Source organism: Balaenoptera borealis (assembly GCF_965194805.1).
Source record: "Balaenoptera borealis genome assembly, chromosome: 12".
NCBI classification, from domain to species: Eukaryota; Metazoa; Chordata; class Mammalia; order Artiodactyla; family Balaenopteridae; genus Balaenoptera; species Balaenoptera borealis.
Genome location: NC_138869.1, coordinates 103418269 through 103439540, shown reverse-complemented (window position 1 = coordinate 103439540; position 21272 = coordinate 103418269). Strand labels below are relative to the sequence as shown.

Below are 21272 nucleotides of genomic sequence, written 5' to 3'. Positions count from 1 at the left end.
GGAGGGAGGGAAGGAAGAGAGAGAAAGAAAGAAAAAGAAAGAAAGAAAGGAAGGAAGGAAGGAAGGAAGGAAGGAAGGAAGGAAGGAAGGAAGGGAGAGAGAGAAAGAAAGAAAGAAAGACAGAGAAAGAAAGAAAGAAAAAGAAAGAAAAAAACCGAAATGGCCACTTCAAGGGGAAATTAGTGCTTAATTTCTGAGACTGCTTTAATGAATGGAAACACTGGCAGGATTTTACACTTAAATTGCAAAATGAAGAATGATAAGGCTAGTGTGTTAGATCTATCTTCTGAATGGAAAACACTTAATGCAGCATGTGATGAAAAAGCATCTAATGACTGAATACAGCCCTACAGTCAAATATAGTGTCTTTGAAGAAGGGTTTAAAAAATAAATGGGTGTATGTAGGTAGGCATGTGTGTGTTACATCCATTTAATCAGTTGCTACTATCATTAAGCAATGGACCACGCTTTCTGCATGCACCTTTAGCTTGCTAAAGATACTCCAATAAAGAGAAGGTACTGTTAGAAGAAAATTTCATATTTTATTAAAAGTGTCTGATGCAGTCCAAAATGAAGAAACGGATCTTTTCCTGGAAGAGGAAAACAAGACTTAAGACAAAGCAATAACCATAGGTTGGTCCAAGAGTCCCCATTTTTTAGATATCTGTTGAGTCATCTTCCAAAAAACATGTTTTCTGTCCACCCCTCCAATTTCCTCTTTCAGAAAACTGTTTCATCCTGAAATGTACTATTCATACAGAAAGTGTACCAAATAAAAATATACAGCTCACTGATTTATTTCAAAGGGCATACCAGTGTAATCACCACACAGGGCAACAGAACATTGCCAAGTACCATATAAGCCCCTCCTGCCACCCTTCCTCCTTCCCTTGCCCCCAACATGCAATTGTCTTTTATACTATCATTTCTTTGCTTTTCTTGACAATTTTACCATCAAAGCACGCATCCCTAGACATTATAGTTTTGTTTTGCCCTTGTTTTTTTTGTATTTTGTAGAAGTGGAATCATACAGTTTATATGCTTTTGTATCTATGTCCTTTCATGCAACATTTTGAATGTGAAATTTATTCTTGTGGCTGTGAGTGGTGGTCTTTCACTTTCATTCCATTATATACATACACCACAATTTTTCCTACCCATTCTACTGTACGTGACTACTGTATCTGGATGGCTTTCAGTTTTTGCTTTTATGGGTGATGCTGTTCTGAATATTCTTGTGTCTTTTTATATACGTGTGCACGTATTTCAGTTGTACGTGCCTATGGGTGGAATTTCCGGTCACTGGGTGTGCCTATATGCAAATTTGGTAATGCCAAATAGCTTTCTAAAGTGGCTTTGTCAGCTTACATTTCTATCAGTGGTGTATGAGAGCCTTCCTCCACATGGTTGTCAATATCTCGTAGGCACGAAAATATAATTGTTGAAATATGTTTTAAAAAACCTCACCACGATGAATGGAATAAATAGCAGGCTGAAGAGATGAAGAACGTGTTGAAAGATCAGACAGAAAATCTCCCAGAAACAGTAAAGAGATGGAAACCATGAAAGAATAGCTCAGGGATACACGAGACAGGAGTAGGATGGCCAACATCTAAAGGAGTCCCAGAAAAGGAAGAAAAAAATCAAACAGACCATTTCAGAAACTGTAGAGATAAGCCCTCTGAATTAAGAAAAAAATTACTACTCATGCCTCAGTTTTTTGAGAAACGCACGCTGTTAATAATTGAACGGGAAGGGTAAGCTGGGATGAGGTGAGAGAGTGTCATGGACATATATACACTACCAAATGTAAACTAGATAGCTAGTGGGAAGCAGCTGCATAGCACAGGGAGATCAGTTTGTGCTTTGTGACCACCTAGAGGGGTGGGATAGGGAGGGTGGGAGGGAGACGCAAGAGGGAGGGGATATGGGGATATATGTATACGTATAGCTGATTCACTTTGTTATACAGCAGAAACTAACACAACATTGTGAAGCAATTATACTCCAAGATATAAACATCTTATAAACATATAAGGATGTTAAAAAAAGAACAGAGTGAACAAATAATTAAATATATGCTAATAAGATTGATTTTCAGAATTTACGAAATACCTGGGACATTTAAAAGAATAAATCGCCTTATTCAGTGTGTGACTATCAGCCTGTGTATCTTTTTATTCGTACAAGTCCCGAAATGGTAGACTAGGACCATCACCGCCCGCTGAGGTTGGCACTCTGCTGGTTCCCCAATTTTCCTGAATCCAACAATGATTCCTAGCTGTTTAAAGATGGATACCTGTCTGACTTTGACTGCAGATATGTTTGTAGGCATTTTATAGTAAATTCCCCCTAGCCTTGCCCCATCTATTAGATCAAACATTAAACATTTCTCTTTCTTTCTTTTGGTGGTACTGTGCGGCATGAGGGATCTCTGTTCCCTGACTAGGGATGGAACCCGTGTCCCCCGTAGTGAAAGCATGGACTCCTAACCACTGGACGGCCAGGGACGTCCTAGATCAAACCTTCTTAAGACATTTCAATCGACTTCTTTGAGTTAATGACAGGTGTCAACATCAAAACAGTCCCAAGATTTTATGATTTTGTGCTGCTTAGCAGAGAGATTGCAGAGAAACATTCTATCAATTAAAATGTAGTTAGAAACTAGAGAAAAATGATTACTTGCCTTTATGAGTCTTCTCTGGACACATATACAAAAACATATCCTACACAATTAAGATATGTATTAACGGCCATTTTCAGAACATATAAAAAGTCAATCCCCAAATGTTCATATTCTGTTTAGTCAGAAATGAAACACAATATACACTTGATCTGCTTTTCATTCCTTTCACTGTAACTGGCATTAGGAAGAAAAAAAACAAAGGGCAGCGAGACCTGCAAGGAAATCTATAACAATTAGACTCCAAGGTCTCATTCTATCATTATCTATTGTGAATAATTATCCACGTTTTACGTATTTCATCTATTTTAAATCTTATCAATCATGTCAAACTGATTAAAATGGTCTAATTAATTATGTTTTAGAAAATTTGGGGGGTATCATAGGATTAAGATATTTAATAAAACACATTTTGTGATTAAAGTCTCAGAAGAATCCCTTAAGTGTTAAGCCCTACTTCCCGAACCCCCTGTAATACAGAGTTCACTCTGAAGCAGCAGTAAATCACTGAAGTGAACGTTTTCTTCATAATGTCACCAGAAAATAGCATAAAGAGTATTCTAACTACATGCCATGAAATTAAAACAACAGACCATGACTGATAGGAAATTATGGGTTTATCTCACTTTCGTGAAGATTTAAAAAAAAAAAAGTAATATTTATGGAGAAAGTAATGAATATTAAATCTTTCATATATCTGCAATGATTAAAGAATTCACTTATGCCAGCGACTCTGCAACATGGTAAGATTTCTGTTCAGTTTGCACAAAGAGACTTAGAGGGCTTCCCTGGTGGTGCAGTGGTTGAGAATCCGCCTGCCAATGCAGGAGACACGGGTTCGGGCCCTGGTCTGGGAAGATCCCACATGCCGCGGAGCAACTAAGCCTGTGAGCCACAACTACTGAGCCTGCGCGTCTGGAGCCTGTGCTCCGCAACAAGAGAGGCTGCGACAGTGAGAGGCCCGCGCACCGCGATGAAGAGTGGCCCCCACTTGCCGCAACTAGAGAAAGCCCTCGCACAGAAACGAAGACCCAACACAGCCATAAATAAATAAATAAAAATTAAAAAAAAAAAGAAAAAAAAAAAGAGACTCCGAGAAGTTAAATAGGGTCAGGCCACACAGAACGGTTAAGTTTGAAAGCAAATGAAGGCAATCACGTGACAAGTATTCGAATATTTTAAGATGTCCTGATATTGAAAACATCCGGAGTTTGTAGCTAAGACCTCCACCCTGAAGTGTGGTCCATGCACCAGAAGCAGCATCTCGTTGGTGCAATCTCAGGCCCCAAACCAATCCTACTGAATTAAAATCCTATTTTTAAAGAAGATCCTCAGGTGACTCATCTGCACATTCAGGTTTTAGAAGCACTACCATTGTGGGGAATTATTATTTTGAAAACTTAAGGCTAATAAGATACTCCAGTGACTGGAAGGAAATCAACATAGTTCATGTATTTTTGTGTAGAGATCATGGCAAATCCTCTCCAGAATGGGTGTTCCTTAAGAGTGAGGGTTGTATTTGATTCTTTTTTGCATCCTAGGCATCTAGTATAATGCCTGGCTCACAGCTGATTCAGTGAGAGTGAATGAACAAATGCTGTTAAAATAAAAATATAGCAGTCAAGTCAGTGATGTTACAGTATTTGTTAAAAAGGTTAAGATGGTTGGTTCAATGGGCAAGTACAAGGTCATTCAATAGGCACACATGAAAAGCAGAAGATATGCAAATGAAACATTTTTGCCCCAACACATAGTGGAAACAAACTGTCATTTGCTTAATTAGGAAGGAAGCACACAAAAAGTTTTGAGCATTACTCTGCTTTGCCTGATGATTTGATAACTGTGTCCTTTAAAGAGCAAATGTGACACTGGGATACATAAATATTTTCATTATGCTAAGCCATATTGTTGGTTTATTATGCTGGTCAAATTTTACTAGAATTCTGCACGCATTGACCAAGGAAGAACCTAGAATGTAAAGTGGGTTAAAGATAAAAATCACTTTAGGAAATTAAGAGACTTAGATAACAGTCCAGTGAATGCTAAAAGATAAAAACATTAGTTAAGCCTAAAGCCTGCAGTGCAATCCTATTTGGAGTTGGTCAAATGTCACACATTATGGGCACAGTCCCCGCAAGACTGCTCTCACTTCAGAACCAGCTGCAAGCTCCGAGGCTCCCAGGCCACCAACTGGTTACAAATTTGGGGGCGTTACCACTTTCCCCTGAGGTTCCATACTTCGCTAGAACAACTCACAGAACTCAGGAAGGCGTTATACATTCCACTACAGTTTTATCATAAAGGATACAAATCAGGAACGGACAAAAGAAGAGACCTGTGGGGCAAGGTCTAAGCTTCCGTGTCCTCCTGGCACCTCCGTGGGTACCTACAGTCAGGGAAGCAATCCCAAACCTTGGTCTCTGGAGGTTTTGTTGGGTCTCACTACGTAGCCATGATTGATTGAATCACTGATCCTGCGATTGAACGCAATCATCTCCAAACCCCTTACCTGCCCCAAAGGTTGGGCCAATATCCTGAGGCTCAAAACCCTAATCCTATAGTCACATGGTGAGACTTCCCAGCAAGGCCATCCCCGACCCTGGAACCACCAAGCCTAACAATTCCTATCACTTGGGAAATTCCAAGGACTAGAAGCTCCCTCCCAGAAATCAAGGACACAGGTTGGCCAAATTCTTTACTATACAACGTGCCTTGCTGAGGATTCTGGCTGGGCTGGCTTACCTCTAGGTCAGATCTTCACACAGTGATCCACAAAGAGTTGGCTACATTCTTCTGCTATTGTTATTTTGTTGCACTGTTATTTTGTTATTGGTATCTTGTATGCCAAGAAGGGGACATTATATGGCAGAATTCAGAATGTATCTTTTTTTGTCTAATGGTATTCTCTGATGACTAGTTCTGTATGACACAGATATTTACTGAGTGCCTACTGTAGGTATGACAGGCACCTGATGTGAACACAGATGAAGAAACAATTTATATCTACACACAGCTTGAAACAAAGACCTCTATGTGCATTCCACTAATGTGTCCATCAAACGATCTTCACCTATTCATTCAAGTATGTCTCACAAATTCTTTTACTAAAGACACTTCATCACTCACGATGTTACTTTGGGTTACTTAAGTGTTTATAGTGAGGTACAATGAACAGAAAACATGCCCTGCGGCGTGACTGGGTTTGAAACCTACTCCTGCGCCATAGTGTTATGTGAGCTAGTAAGCTCTCACCCTGGTCCTCAACCTCTGTGTTTGCAAAAATGTAAACATGAATCATCACATCTACTTAGAGAGGCAGCACGGTGGTTAACGGCATGAATCTGGAACCAGACTGCTTGCCAGCTCCGGCTTTTTCTAGCTATGTAAGGTTACGAATGTCACAATGCCACAGTTTCCTCATCTGTAGAATGAAGCTAATACTTACCCTTAGACAGGTGTTGTGAGGATTAAGTTATTGCATATAAAGCACTTACAATAGTGCCTGGTACCTAACAAGCACTTAAATACTGGCTATTGCAATTAGTATTTTATTCTTTTTTTTTTTTTTGGCCACACTGCACAGCTTGTGGGATCTTAGTTCCCCAACCAGGGATTGAATCCGAGCCCTTGGCAGTGAAAGCGCAGAGTCCTAACCACTGGACCACCAGGGAACTCCTGCAATTAATATTTTAAATTCCCTTATTATTACTTTTTTTGGTTGCTGGGATGACATATTCATGAAAGGTCATATTTTAAACCTGGCACAAAGTACACATCCCAATGTTGATTTCCTTCACTACAGAAATTATTCTGTATTTTAGACTACTACTATTCCATGGATACAAATAAGTGAGATGAAGTTTACCTCCTTCTGATGGCAGGTCTAAAAAGGAAATGGAGTACAAAGGGTTAGCCTGACAAACCGATTTTTAAACAGTGCTAAACTGTTTAAAATTGTGGATGGGGTAGGTGGCATGAGAAGCTGGTAACAGGCAGTCAGAGGTAAAAAAATTAGAAAAGTATGGGGATAAAAGGATGACTTGATAAGTTAAAATTATAATATTTTATCAAGGATTCAGTAAAATTAACTTTTTTTAAAAAGCACAAATCCTTACTGTCTTAGAGTTTAAGGCAGTAGTATGATGAAGTGCAAATTAACATTCCTTTCACCTTAAAATATGAAAACTTTAAAAATGATTATCATTTGGGGAAAAAAAGACCCACAGTATTTAACATATGACACATGAAAATCAGGCAGAATTTCTTGGGCTAGATCCTTAAATTATCATGGGCTCTGTTGCACCCACATATGCACAAAACAGGTTAATAAGGTCACCATCAGAATACAGTGGAATTTTAAGAACGAGATTAAATATTCCAAGTATACTATACTCACAAAATATAAGTGATATTACTAAGAGCATGGATATTAAGCTGTTTTAACCAACATTTACACTGAAAATGAAGATTAATAGGATTTTTTTAAATACAGTGGAAGCAATTCCAAAACTCACTGCTAAAAAATCAGGGCCAAAATCTTTCTGAATTTAGACTTAAAACTGTGCAAGCAACGTATTGTGTGAATTTGCTAAATCTACTTTTGTTTTTTAATTTATCCAATTTCATCTTCAAGCTGTCAAATTAAACTTCATTTTTAAGAAACACTATAATTTTATTATTTTATAGTAATTTAAGACATCAATTATTTTCCCTTCAATTTATTTTTTTATTTTTATTTTACTTTTTAAGATTTTTTTGATGTGGACCATTTTTAAAGTCTTTATTGCATTTGTTACTCTATTGCTTCTGTTTTATGTTTTGGTTTTCTGGCCACGAGGCATGTGGGATCTTAGCTCCCTGACCAGGGATTGAACCTGCACACCCTGCATTGGAAGGTGAAGTCTTAACCACTGGACCGCCAGGGAAGTCCCTCCCTTCAATTTAAAAATCCAAATCATGAAATCTTTTAGCACCTTTGATGGGTAATAGGAAATCTGGCTTGTGATACATACTTACAGGATACAGGATCATGACTCTTTTTACTCTATTGACTATATTCCACAGAAAACGTAAAGCACACTTTCTCTAAAGAATACTTTTAAATGATCAGAGAAAAGCCTAAGTTTTAAAGTTTATGTACACTGTACTTCCCATCTTTGTAACAAAATCCAACCTTCACTACCCCAATTCCATCACATTCTTTTAAAAAAAAATCAGAGAATAATTTTTATTTATAATGAAGTTATTCTCTCTAGACTTTAAATCATCAGTTCACTCTTACAACAGAGAATCAATTTAAATAACACCACCAAAATGGAACGGAAAAAAGAACACAATCTGCGCTTACATATCAATTTCTTTGATATGTCATAATGATATCCAATTTTTCTTGCAACATGGTCCATTTCCAGCGAAATTCTCAACAGACTGTAAGCGTCACGGTCCTTCATCTTGACGTTTTATTCTAAGGTGTGCCGGGTGTGGCTCTTTTGATTGCTTTGGAAGTTAAACAGTCCAACAAGGGTTCTGAAGAAAGGGCGACTTCACATGTAATCCGTCCACAGATGACAGCATGCCTTCAGAGCCTCTGGTTTTTATAAAAGTCCCTTTGGAAAGTTAATTGATTGATGAATTAATTCTACGTTATAAAGCGAATCGCTGCCTAGACAGTCTGTGCCAACGTCCCTGACCTCCTCACTTCCGCTGTTTTGTTTATCACATCATACAGCGATGGGAGTCTTATTTTGTCCATATTTTTGCTGTAAACATTGAGAAATATACCAAGGATAACTAACAAACCAGACCATACATACCTAAGAGAAAAAAATAAGGAAAAAAGATTAATGTCAGCGTAACAATTTGTCATTAACCACAGAATCTGATGACGTCACAAAAATTCCTCAGTGAAATAAAATTCTGCTACTGGATACCTATCGTAAGAGCACTAAAATAAAACAGTATTTGTTTTATTTTACAAATAATATTTAGATCACACTAGATAGAATTCTATATTTTTAATGTTAAGTATGTATGTAGGAAAAGCATTTTACAAAATACTAAATGTAGTTCATTTTTTTGAGGATAATAGCAAATTTGAAGTCCAACTCCTACCAAAAGTCTCAAGAGTATGTTTAAAGCACTGGATATGTAAACCTGCCAATGGCCTTCTTAGGAATTCAATTCAGCAGTCCAACTAGTTGGGGTAGAATATAGAGAGATAAAAAGGGACACATCCTGAGAAAGTAGGAGAATTGGCATTGATTACTACAGTGAATACCTAGCCCCTGCAGAAAGAGAAACTAACTTATAGAAAACAAACAGAGTTTTCTATAAATACAGTTGTCCCTAGTATCAGCTGGGGACTGGTTCCAGAACCCAACCCCCTTCTACCCAGAGGATACTAAAATCAGTGGATGCTAAAGTCCTTTATTTATGGCATAGTATTTGCATATAACCTATGCACAACTTTGTGTATACTTTAAAGCATCTCTCAATTATTAGAATACCTAACACAATGTAGATGCTATGTAAATAGGTGTCAGTGCATGGCAAATTCAAATTTTACTTTATGGAACTTCCTGGAATTTTTTTTCTGAATATTTTTGCTTTGCAGTTGGTTGATTCAATCTGCAGATGTAGAACCCATGGATACAGAAGACCGACTATACATTGCTGAAAATTTATTTTGTGGTTACCTTTAAGCTCATACAGCTGACCCTTGAACAACACAGGTTTGAACTGCACAGGTCCAGTTATACGTGGATTTTTTCAATAAATATACAGTCAGCCCTTTGTGTGTGCAGATGTGGAACCCGTAGACATAAAGAGCTGACTGAAAGGGACTTGAGCATCCTTGGATTTTGGTATATGTGTGGGTCCTGGAACCGGTACCCCATGGATTCCAAGGGATGACTGTACATTGATAATTTCTAAGTCTGAATCTTCTCAATTACCAACCAATATAAGTTTAAATGATGCTAATTTCAAATACATACTAGACTAAAGAAAACAGTCAATGCCTCCACTGAAAACCACAAACTAAGAAAACCATTAGGGTACAACTCTAACTCAAATCCTTTGTGGGAAAAGACAGCAAATAAACGTAACAATTTAAAAAACCACATATGTATATATATAAAATTTATATATTTGCACCAGGGCAAGGGGAGTCCCTTAATCTCACCACATCACTCACATTCATTTATACTCTAGACACGGTCACATGTGCATTGGGACTGGTTAGGCAATTTAAGTATACAAAATGATTTCTTCAAAATAATTACATACATTTCTGAAACAGCAGAAGACACAGCAATAAATTTGGATCAAGATGAAAAGGATTCTTTACAAAGAAATTAAGGCTGTTTAAGAGTAAACGTGAAACAAAAGTATCTAAAGGTAGAGAAACTTGTCGAATTAAAAAGTACTTACTGAAATGTGAATGGTTTGGCAAAGAATATAAATGAAAGGACAATGGTCATTCCTTTTCTCCCCGTTGTCACTGTAGGGAGAGGAAGGTTGGTTTTAGAATGCGCCTGTTGTCTTGGTAATATTTCGGAAATAATTTAGTTAACAAATATTTACAGAGCCTACTGTGTGCCAAGATCTATGTGAGGTGCCAAGGAAACAAAGGAAAGCGAAAAAGGAAGAAAATCAAACAGAAAGTCACTGCTCCTGCTACCATGGAATTTATAGGCTAGCAGGGTTACAGACATTAAATAACAGAGTTACATTTAAAGTACAACTGTAATAAGTGCTTGACGGAGGCCATGAGGCTATGGGGGCACGTCATCCTGTAGGGAGACATAGCAAGTCTGACAGGAAAGAAAGGATTTTTCCAAGGAAGACACGATTGGATTCCGTTACCTTTAAAAGCAGCAATCTAAAGGACATCCTAATGGTGGGCATCTCTGGATAAGACCATGAGACATCTTTCCAGTCCTCTTTACACTGTCCTTCCAGGATTATGGCCCGAAGCTTTCCTCCCTCGCCCCACCCAGATGCAGAGAGGAACTCTGCACGTAGCTCCGCTACACCTTTCCACCACCAGACTGTGTGCTTTACTCAGTTCCTTGTCTTATTTGTCCTCATTTCCACAGACTCTGTAGTTCCTGGCACTTGATCTTCAAAGCGTGAATTAATGAATGAATACCAGATGAAGAAACTGTTTTGGAAACTGTTAGAGCGCGATTCCCCAAATCTATTTTTCCTACTACTTTAGTAAAAAGACCCCTACTTTTAACTGGGATACCTTCCCTGCCTCTCCTACAGTCAGGTGTGGTCACGGGACGAAGTTTGGACAACGAAGTGGCAGCAGAAGTGCTGTCTCTAGGAGTGTGATTTGTAGGAACTTTCCATAAAGAGAAGGATGTGTCTTTCATCGTCTCTCCACCCACCGTGTCTGGAATGAGGACGAAGATGGCAGAGCAGAAAGAGGGACTGGATTCCTGAGGAGCTGGAGCTACCATGCCAGCTTGGGAGGCACATGGCACACGGTTAAGAGGACAGGTCTGGAGCTAGACGGCCTCAGCTGAAATACTGATTTTGCAACTTACTAGCTGGCCGATCACTTGGCAAGCCACTTAACCACCCCGCGCCTCAGTTTACCCATTTGTAAAATGGAACAATAATAGCACCTACTTTATAGGATCATTGTGAGGTTAAGATGAATAATATATGTAAAATAGCTAAAATGGTACCTGGTACATAATAAGGGCTACGGACATGTTAGCTGTTATATTACCATCTCTGGATTTGTTTCACGTGAGAGAGAAAGACACCTGCCTGCACCTTCAACACAAGGATTGCATCTCACATTTCTTTATACCAATCGCAGGGCTCATCAATACATACAGACTGATATCAGACTCTTTTTGAACAGTTACTATCTTACAAACAAAACTGAAACCCAAGCTAAGTGTATGCATTTGCGGTCTTTCTTGACAGCATGAGCTGACTTGGAAGGTTACTGATATGGCCCAATCTACAATTAAATTCCCTCTACATTAGGGACGTAAACTTTAAAAAGCAGAGTCATATGTGAGCAAAGAAAGGGAACAGTTAGGAAGAAATATACTTTTACAGAGGGGGCATTTATTCATTTGTTTCATTTACTCTGTGGTATTAAAATAAACATTCCCCTAAAACCGTGAAAAATCAAAATCAGGTAAATGAGTAAGGTGTAAATGCCTTATGGATGTAAATTTTATAGATCTCTGATAGAGATGATCTTGTCCAACCCAATCTCTTCACAAAAGAGAGAAACGAGGCCCAGAGAAGAGGAGAGACTTACTCTCCAGGTCCCGTATCACTGAACGTCAGGGCTGGGACTGGCCTGCACCTTCTCTCACACCCCAGTCCAGCGCTCCTCATGGCAGGTCACACGGCTTCCCATCCTGAGGGGCTTCACCCAGGGTTCTCTCCAGATGGGAGACGCTGAGAGCGTTCGTCATGTGGACCATTCTTTTGGCAAACAGTGTGAGGTAGCAATTGGAGTCCTCTGCTCCCCTCACCGGGCCTCACCTGCAGCCCATCATCTGCTCCCCTCACTCCTCCAGAGCAAAGCAAGTAACAACCTCCATTTCTCTGACATGCCAAGCAAAGTCCTTGCACAGAGCACGTGCATAATAATTATTAGTGAAAAGAGAAGCTCATCTGGTTGAGGTTCTAGAAAGTGTACAAACGAAAGGCCCCAAAACCTTTGCTTAAAATATACCTGTCATGTTTTAAGTGTGACAAAACTGTAATTTTCCATTATAAATTAAAAGTGATTAAAGACAGTATTTTTCCTGGAAGGTATTCATCCCATCATACTTTTTAATAAAAAGATCTTTTAATGTACTTAAAGTTACTATCTAGATAAATGTATATATTTGATTTTAAAATTAAACCTTCAAATAAGAAATTCAGATCAAACATCATTTTCTTTAGAATTTTAAAGAAATACCATAAGCCAAGGAATAAATTGGTGAAATGTGACAATTTTCTTTCTTTCTTTAAAAAAAATTTTTATTTTGGCTGCGCTGTGCGGCTTGAGGGATCTTAGTTCCCCGACCAGGGACTGAACTCGGGTCCCGGCGGTGAAAGCACCGAGTCCTAACCACTGGACCACCAGGGAATTCCCGACAATTTTCTTTTTAATGAAGAGTAGATGCTGCCCTTACCCTTTGAAAAAGAATATCAAAGAAAATTTAAATGCTTATTTCATAATCTAAGCAAGTATATCATTCTTACCTGTTACAGCAAAAAGTGCACCAAAAATTTTAATCAAAGCCAGAACAAAAGAGATTCCAAAATACCCAGTGAGGGAAAAAAGGAAAGCATAACCATAGGTCCGAACTGGATCCTGCAAATATAAAAAAGCCTGTTAGAAAAATGCAAAACAAACCCTGAGGTATTATAAATGAAATAAAACTACAGATTTTAATCAACATTTTGAGCAATAATAAGCCATTCAACAATGCAGTCAAGCAAAGATTCTGATTTAGTTCTGATTTAATGGAAAAATAATGATGAAATTAAAAATCCCCAACTTCTACATTACGAATAGTTTTAAAATTAACTTATAGGAAAGAGCAAGGATAAAAAAATTTAAATATAAATCATTTCATTTCTGAAATAATTTCTGATTTACATATATTTTATTAAAGGAGTTATCAAATTACATAAAACAGTCTTTTTGAACAAGGGGAATTAGAAATACAGAGGAAACTAATTAATGGAAGATGTTCATTTTTAAAAATGTGATTAGTGTTTACCTTTGAACAAAATGTTACTGCAGGGCCTAATCCACTAGTGCATGTCAATCCCAATAAAATGTACACAAAACCGATTGAATACGAATATAAAACCTAGAGTAGAGAAAAATAAAGTGGAAAAAAGTGCTATTTAACCAAAGGTGTAAATTGAAGGTTTTCAATATATGGCTCAATTTCTTTATTTCGTTAAATCTGTAGAGGAAACCATCTTAAAAGTAACATCATTGTTTCAATATGGCGTAATTTTCTGGAAATGATGGTTGATTCTGTTTATAAGTTTACACATTATTTTAGGTACAACATAACACAGCAGTACTAATCCATTCATAAATGGTTACCTAAATTATTCATTTTTTGCCTCGTTTAATTACTGAATTCAAACCAGATTTTAATGTTGGGGGTCCTAAAAACAAACACAAAACAAAGATACTCTAAAACTACTTATTGGACATGAAAAAACCCAAACATTAAGTTTGCAAATGCATTAAAATACAATGAAAATAAGCAGTATATGACATACCTATTGCTTAATTTCCCAATTTTCCTACCAATCTTTCTATTACACTCCTTATAAGCAGAATCAGTGTCATCATCAAACTTAAATACCTGCTATGTGTCAGGTACTGTGCTAATAACGCTCTATGTGGATTATTCCATTTATTTCTCACAACCAACCTAAGAGATAGGCACTCTTAATCATCATTCCCCAATGTGCGGATGGAAAAACTAAAACTTACAGACATTAAGTCACTTTCCTCAAACAGGAGAGCTAGTAGAGAACTAAGGCTATCTTAGTCCAGAGCCTACGTCTTAACCACTGTATTACATTCTTCCTACCTACTTACAATTCCTTAATTCTCTGATCGTTATCTTATCTAGGGAGAGTGGTGATGATGATCAAGAAAACTCCTGACCAAGATTAAAGTTCCTGTGTTCTTAGGGACTCTGTAAAGATGCCCCACTCTGTTGACTAAGTAACCAGTCCTACATATCCTTACTGCTGTGTGCTCTATCTGTCTAGCAAGGTGATGGGCTACAAAACTAATGCAAACACAGCATACCAACCTTCCTATATACAAACACCAACCAGCTAGAAGATATATTGGAAGAAAAGGCATTATTTGCAGTAATAACAGCAAAAAGATGAAACACCTAACAATAACTTCAATAAAAAATAACTGGATTTATACAAAGAAAACTTTAAAATCTAAGGGACATTTAAAAGTAACACGTGAATAAAAGGAAAGTCATACCTTATTCTTGGACTGAAAGAATCAAGTGTATAGATGCCATTCTCCCTAAATTAATTTATAATTCAATGCCATACCAATCACAATACCAATGGGTTTCTAGTTTATTTGGGGATATGAACACCCAAGAATAACTACTGGTAGTAACATTCTGAAAAACAAAAGGAACAAAGGTGGCTAGTCCTAACAGATGGTAAATGTATGGTGATAAAGCTGCTGTCATTATATGGTTCTGGTGCAGAAATAAGCTTGAAAGAATAAAATTGTGAACCCTGCATTAGAATAAGATAGGATAAAAGAAGGTATTTAAAATAAAAATTGGAAAAGTTGAATTATTCAATAAATGATATTGGGGAAAGTGGATAGCCATATGGAAGAAAATTTTTTAAAAGTTTTAGTTGGATCAAAGATTTAATAAATAAGGAAATTATAAAAATAGTAGGCAATGGGCATAAAATTCTTAAATCTTAGAGTTGGAAAAGCCCTTTTCAATCATAATACATAGCTAGAAGTCATGAAGGAAAAGATAAGCTAAACTACCTGTAAATTACAAACTTCTAAATGGAAAATAATACCAAATACAAAGAGAGAAGAGAAATGATGTAACAAAGCATTTTTTTTTAACACGCCCCAAACTCCATCAATCAAAGAGGAAAAAAATTTATCAAATGCTTGCAATAAGGTATCAGCGGTGATAATGGTATTTTACTTTTTACCTTCCTATATTTGAACGTACTACTTTTATGAAAATAATGATGATAAACTAGTTTAAAATTGCAATGCGAGTCTTCAATACCATAATTATGTCATAAAATTAAGTATATCATCATTTTTGAGTCTGTCTGACGTGAAGAAAAAGCACTAGAGTATTTACCATTTCTGAATTAGAAGCATTATGGAGTTTCATAGCTTTCTCTTGGACATTTCCAATGACAGCATCTGCACATAGTGCCAGGGAGATGAGGATCACACCTTCAAGAAGGCATAAGAAAAAAATAACCTCCTCATTTAAACATATGAAAGATAATCAAGACTTATCAGAAATTTAACCGGGCTAAAAAACCAAAATCAGACCTTAAATCACATTTGCTCAGCAAAGTTGAGTATTTTTATCCACAACCAGGTGTAACAGGCATGTAGGTGATGTTATTAAAACAAAAAAACAAAAAAAACCAACTAATACTAATAAATTGCGTTAATGCTGTCACCTTGCTGTGTTTCACAATCACGTCAAATAATATTTCTGCTTTTAAGTAGATTATATGTTGGAAAGAAACACTGTATTAAACAAATACAGAAGAGATTCTTAGATGATCTATTGGGATTGGTGGTTAGTCAGTTAATTCAAACAATCAAAGGAAGAGGGAAAGCATAAAAATAGTACCCATATTACTAAAATATTTAATTTAAAACACATAAACATAATGCAGTTGTTAAGGCCTCTTCTTTGAGTATGGGTCTGTACTAAAATTCTGCACCTTCCTTTGTGTAAGCTGCATTCAGAACACAGTCTCTGTGATTTCCAAGTTGTTTTTAAAAAGTGCACCAAAAGCTTAGGAACTTGTGAAACAATCAGGGTATACAGTCCTTTCATATTTTTATGCTTCCCCCAATTTTTACCCACACTTAATTCAACGGTGATTTTATTGACTTGTCAAAGTGTTTTAATTAACTTAGTTTTCACAGTAACAATTCTCTCTTCAAACTCATTTTTGAATAATTTAAGTAATATTTAATTATTGCATAATTAAAATAACACATACAACTGACATGAACAAATCTGGAAATCAACACACTCATACAAATGTGCATGTCTACCTGAGAAGCACGCTACTACCTGCAAGTATATAGGACGCTGGCCACCAGTCATGGTGCTTTACCAAAAAAACCCAAAAAAACGCAACCTTGGTTATATCTGTGAGTCTGAAAAGATCTGAAGTTTTCTCTATTTTTAAAAAATATATAAGCAATCAAAGGTAGCAGAAAAATAAATGTACATGTGTATGCACTTAATTGAGAATTTTCAAGTTTTCATACTTAATCTTCAATTTGACTTTTTATCATCTACCTTTCATATTTATTACCTAAATATACATTTTTATTCACCAAACTTGATTCTGAACGCTCTTTTCCTTGTTTCAAATATCAAATCTGCCCTCGAAAGAAAAAGACATGCTATTATCGAAGACTTGGAAAACAATGTCTCAGCTCCTAAAAGGCTATTCAAAGACATCCCAAAACTGTTCTGAACAATGGCAACAGCATGAAAATACCTGAATTGCATCTGAATTACGTGAATATTTTAAAGGAGGACATTTATTTGAATAAGTAAATTCTGATATATTCACTTCATACATCCAAAGTTTTATTTATGTCTGCCTTAAGTAACCATCTGAATAGCTAACCTAATCTCCTTCAGACAATACACTCATAGATCAAGGACTGTGGTAAGTGCTCATCAATTATTCTCAATGATGAGGAATCGTTAGGTTCTCACGCCCTTAAAAAACATTCCCATGGAACTCAGAAAGGGTGGGCACTTGAGTTATACTGAGAAGTTACAGACCACCGAAACCAGCTGTCTCCATCACTGTCACCACCCTCACCCCACCACGTGCAAGTGCTTTCATGTTCATTATTCCAGCACCTCATTCTATCCTTCCACTACCTTTGTGTGAGGCAAGCTATTATCATTATCTCTGTTTTATGGTGAAGCACTCCTCTAAAACAGCTTTTCCCCTCAGTTTTCAAATATAATCTTCCTTTTGCAGTTGCTGACACGAAAACAAAGTGTTCCTGAAAAACCTAAACCATGTTAGAAACATCTGCAACTCTAAGCTTTCTCACTGAAGTAAGATCACTCGTACTCTGGATGATCAGAGTTGAAAGAACAGACCTAACAGGTTCTACCAGCATCGTCTGTAAAAGGCTGGTTTAAAGGGCTGCTCTAAGATGCTGATCTGAATCCATTAACTTGGCCTGATTAACCAGGTCAGTAAGAAACACAGACTAACAACTGGTCAGGAAAATTCTGATTCTTAGAAAGAACAGCAAAGTTGATGTAAATGATTTTCATCATCACTGCATACTTTTTTTTCTCACAAATAATTATAGTTTGTACTTGCTGATATATGTGTATATATATATATTACATATGCTGCTATTTTTGTTATTGTTATTTTGTTTTGCTTTGCTTTTCTCCCTGTTCTCTCAGAGTTCCTTTGAAAGAACTATTTTTGTCAGGTATGAGGCTAGGAAATGGGGTGAAACTAAAATAATCCTATGAGTAACACTCAATAGTTTAAGAATGACAATACTGTATATATAATAAGCAATCTCCCTGTAAGGTCTTTAGACTAAAAACAAGATTCCAACACATATTTTTTATTCTTATTTATTTCTAAACATACTATAATACCTATTCTCCTCGTGAAAGATCTAAATTTACCTTACAAAATTCCACATGGCACACCATGAGGAAAAGCGTTTATGGTGGAAGCTTTATGCACTTTAAGGTTATGACCACATTTATATTACACAGTTCAATATTAAAGAACAGCATAATTTTCTTTTTTTAAGCTAAAACAATGAAAAGTAAGTTTGCAAGTTTCATTTTTTTTTTAAGAAAATGAGAATAACAATTACTACTGTGATCCTCCTATAACTCATGTGTATATTTCCAATTCAGCTCATAAGAAATTGGTCTGTCATGTACTTGATAATGGGAGATTCTATCTAGGCACACAGCCTCTTGTCATGTCAAAATACTATACAAGAGTACTAGAAACAACTGTTATGTTTCCAGAGTTGTGATATTTTTACTACATCTTATATGGAAAGTCCAAAAGCTTTATGTTAGATACGAGAATCACAGATGCCACACCATCATTTAAAACCCTCATGAAACTGTAAAAATTCTTACTCTAAACCGAAACACCTACAAAATCTAGGAATACAAGTAAATTCCTTACCTGTCAGGTTGAAATTTGGTGCAACTGTGCTGTCGGCTAGGGTAAACCATATCAGGCCGAGGCTCATGCATAAGGCAGCAGACACATCAGCAACATTGTAACGCTTTCCTGTGCAAAATAAATGTAAGTCAACCTCATTATGCAATTACCCACTCAGCACAGTTTTAGATCTCTGTGTTTAAACAAGCAGAGCAGGGACTGCCTTTTATATCCAATGTCAAAAATGACCAGGAGCACTTAGGTTAAGGCAGGAGACAGTCACAGAAGGGCTTTGAAAATCAAAATTATCCCGTGAGCACCAAAATGTCCTTATAAGTTAGATACGAGCTCCTTCTTTATCTGTTATGATAGTGAGTAAATATGAACATTTAAAAAGTTTGTGGAAACTAGTGCCTCTTTTACTTTATGTATAACATAAGGCTATGAATTTTCTTATACTTCATAAGTTTACCAAGAAACCAGAGTAGTTATTCAGGCTATATATATAAGTTTGCAAATACTATAGTCAGATAACTTCTAGGTTGGTGAGGATTAACTTATTTTAGTACATCCAAGTTTAAATAATGAAATCACATAGTGTAACTTTTTGGAAGGACTGTTAAGGAGATATTATACAGGCCAAGTCAGTTACGATGTGAAATGTGATTTTTAATAGGAAATTGAGATCATTATTTTTTCCTGTGTGAACAGTTATCCTGAAATTATATGTGAAGTAGTTGACATACACATTTTCATTTTAAAAGGCTCTTCTGGGAAGGCTTATAATGCATAAAATGAAGTCAGGCTTTATAAGAACTTTAGTGATTATCAAAACATGAATATTCCTCATGACAGTCAGATGAACAAAACAAAAACTTGTTCCACTGCTTGTCGCTATCATTGCCTCCTCTTTTACTCCTATTTTCACATAGCTTGTAATTTAGTTGGGATCCTAGGGAGTCAACAGTCAGCAGAGTTGGTTAAAAAAACACTTGCTCAGCTTAAGCTTTACTTCAACATGGGAATCGTCCATTTGTATAATGGAGGTGGAGAGTAGAGCCCTGGAGAGTAGAAAAATGAAAGAATTGAAAAAAAGAGCTTTCCAGGTACTTCTGAGCTAGGCCTTCAATATGTAAATACAATATTTCTGGAAATGTAGTAGGTTCCAGATTAAAAGAATAAAACAAAATACTATTTTTATTTTTCCCCATCTCTAAATTACTGATTTCAGATCCTGAGGTATATCACAGAAGTATCGGTGTTTTTATAATAGCTTTTTTTAAATTAGATATCACTCAGAAGTGTTACAATATCTAAACTGTTCATTAAAGATATTAATTGAAGTTTAATGTTTTTCCTAATGCTAGATGCCATAACATATCCTATTAATTTCAAACAGTATGAAAATATATCATTACTATACCTTGAATAAAAACTCCTCCTAGCATAACAGGAATCAATTTGCAGCACTTGAAGATGACTTGGGTAGGATAATTCAGGTAGCCCAAGGAAGTGTTTGATAACCCCATAGTACCCACAGTTAGAAAAGCTATTATGATGTAGGTTTTTCCTGGTATTCTGTAAAAGACAATTTTTAAAATCTTCATTTTGGGACCCAATTCATACTATTGTAAGAGAATGTGTTTACAATGTGTAAATTTCTAATTACTCTTCTAATTTCTGTTTAATATTTCTATAAATATCCGTAAAATATCACTATTCTTAAAGTTACAACAGTGTTAACTTGTATAAAAGAATGTCGGTGAAAATAACAATTTACCTTTATTTAATCAGTTGTAAGTGAGAACTCTCAACTGTGTGAAAAAGTCGTACATTAGAGAGTTACTTAGATTCTTACTGAAAATATAAATGCTATTACATTTAAGGTTTTTTAACAGTAGTTATAGCTACATATAAAAACCATCTTGACTAAATTTAGAAAAAAAGAATTGATTTTTAAAAAAGTTGGCTTCTATAATGGGAAAAGGCACCTTAGTTAATTAACTTCTAAATTGTTGTTCTGTTTCCTAACATTCCATCTAGCATTAGGAAAAATATATCTATCCATTCTGCTAGAATAACCTGAGCAGAATTTCTCTAGAAAAAGAACATGGTGGTTTAAAACTCTAGACATGGTTTTTATTACCATAATGTCTTATGATTCATCTCTAATGCTGTAATTCTATAAAATGTTAAAACAATCAACTTTTAGATGAGCAATCTGACTCTCTCCTCATGATCCCAAATTTTCTACTTTGGGCTCTAACTGGATTTCCTAAAGGAGATTCTTAATTTGGTATCTTCATAATTCTGAGCTGTTCTTGTGAGCATATGCTCACAAGATACTTAATGGTCTAAAATAATAATCTTGTACGCTGGTGCACTATTCATATAATTAAATTATGTTGCATTTTTAGATCTAGTTTCCATTTGGGGATTTGTGTTCATGTTTAAATCAAGGCGACGAAATTCCACATTTTTTATACGGCTAGATATAAGGCAAAATAATTTATTAGATAAGTTGAATTAAAATGCATCATTTCCACTTACATTTCAATTTTGAGACCTTTGCTTATACTTTACTAACACAGTGGTCAACATTTAAAATCCATGTGGAAATAATTGGGCGTGC

General features: G+C 36.1%; 1 protein-coding gene across 8 annotated transcripts in view; it reads right to left on the bottom strand.

The window, feature by feature from the left end:
* Window positions 1-520: 520 nt before the first annotated feature.
* The window catches only part of SLC35B3 (solute carrier family 35 member B3), a 32216-nt gene continuing 11464 nt past the window's right edge, over window positions 521-21272 (bottom strand). For 3 of the 8 annotated variants that reach the window (XM_082347767.1, XM_082347768.1, XM_082347770.1), the window contains exons 4-10: window positions 20064-20218; window positions 18662-18769; window positions 15565-15662; window positions 13441-13533; window positions 12917-13028; window positions 10115-10184; window positions 521-8496 (exon numbers count right to left, since the gene is read on the bottom strand). In XM_082347767.1, the coding sequence (XP_082203893.1) occupies window positions 8346-8496; window positions 10115-10184; window positions 12917-13028; window positions 13441-13533; window positions 15565-15662; window positions 18662-18769; window positions 20064-20218 (787 nt within the window). In that variant the 3' untranslated portion in view covers window positions 521-8345. Of the gene's footprint in view, window positions 8497-10114; window positions 10185-12916; window positions 13029-13440; window positions 13534-14693; window positions 14842-15564; window positions 15663-18661; window positions 18770-20063; window positions 20219-21272 lie in introns of those variants that run through there. The other 5 variants (XM_082347772.1, XM_082347769.1, XM_082347773.1 and 2 more) reach the window with 3 other exon arrangements.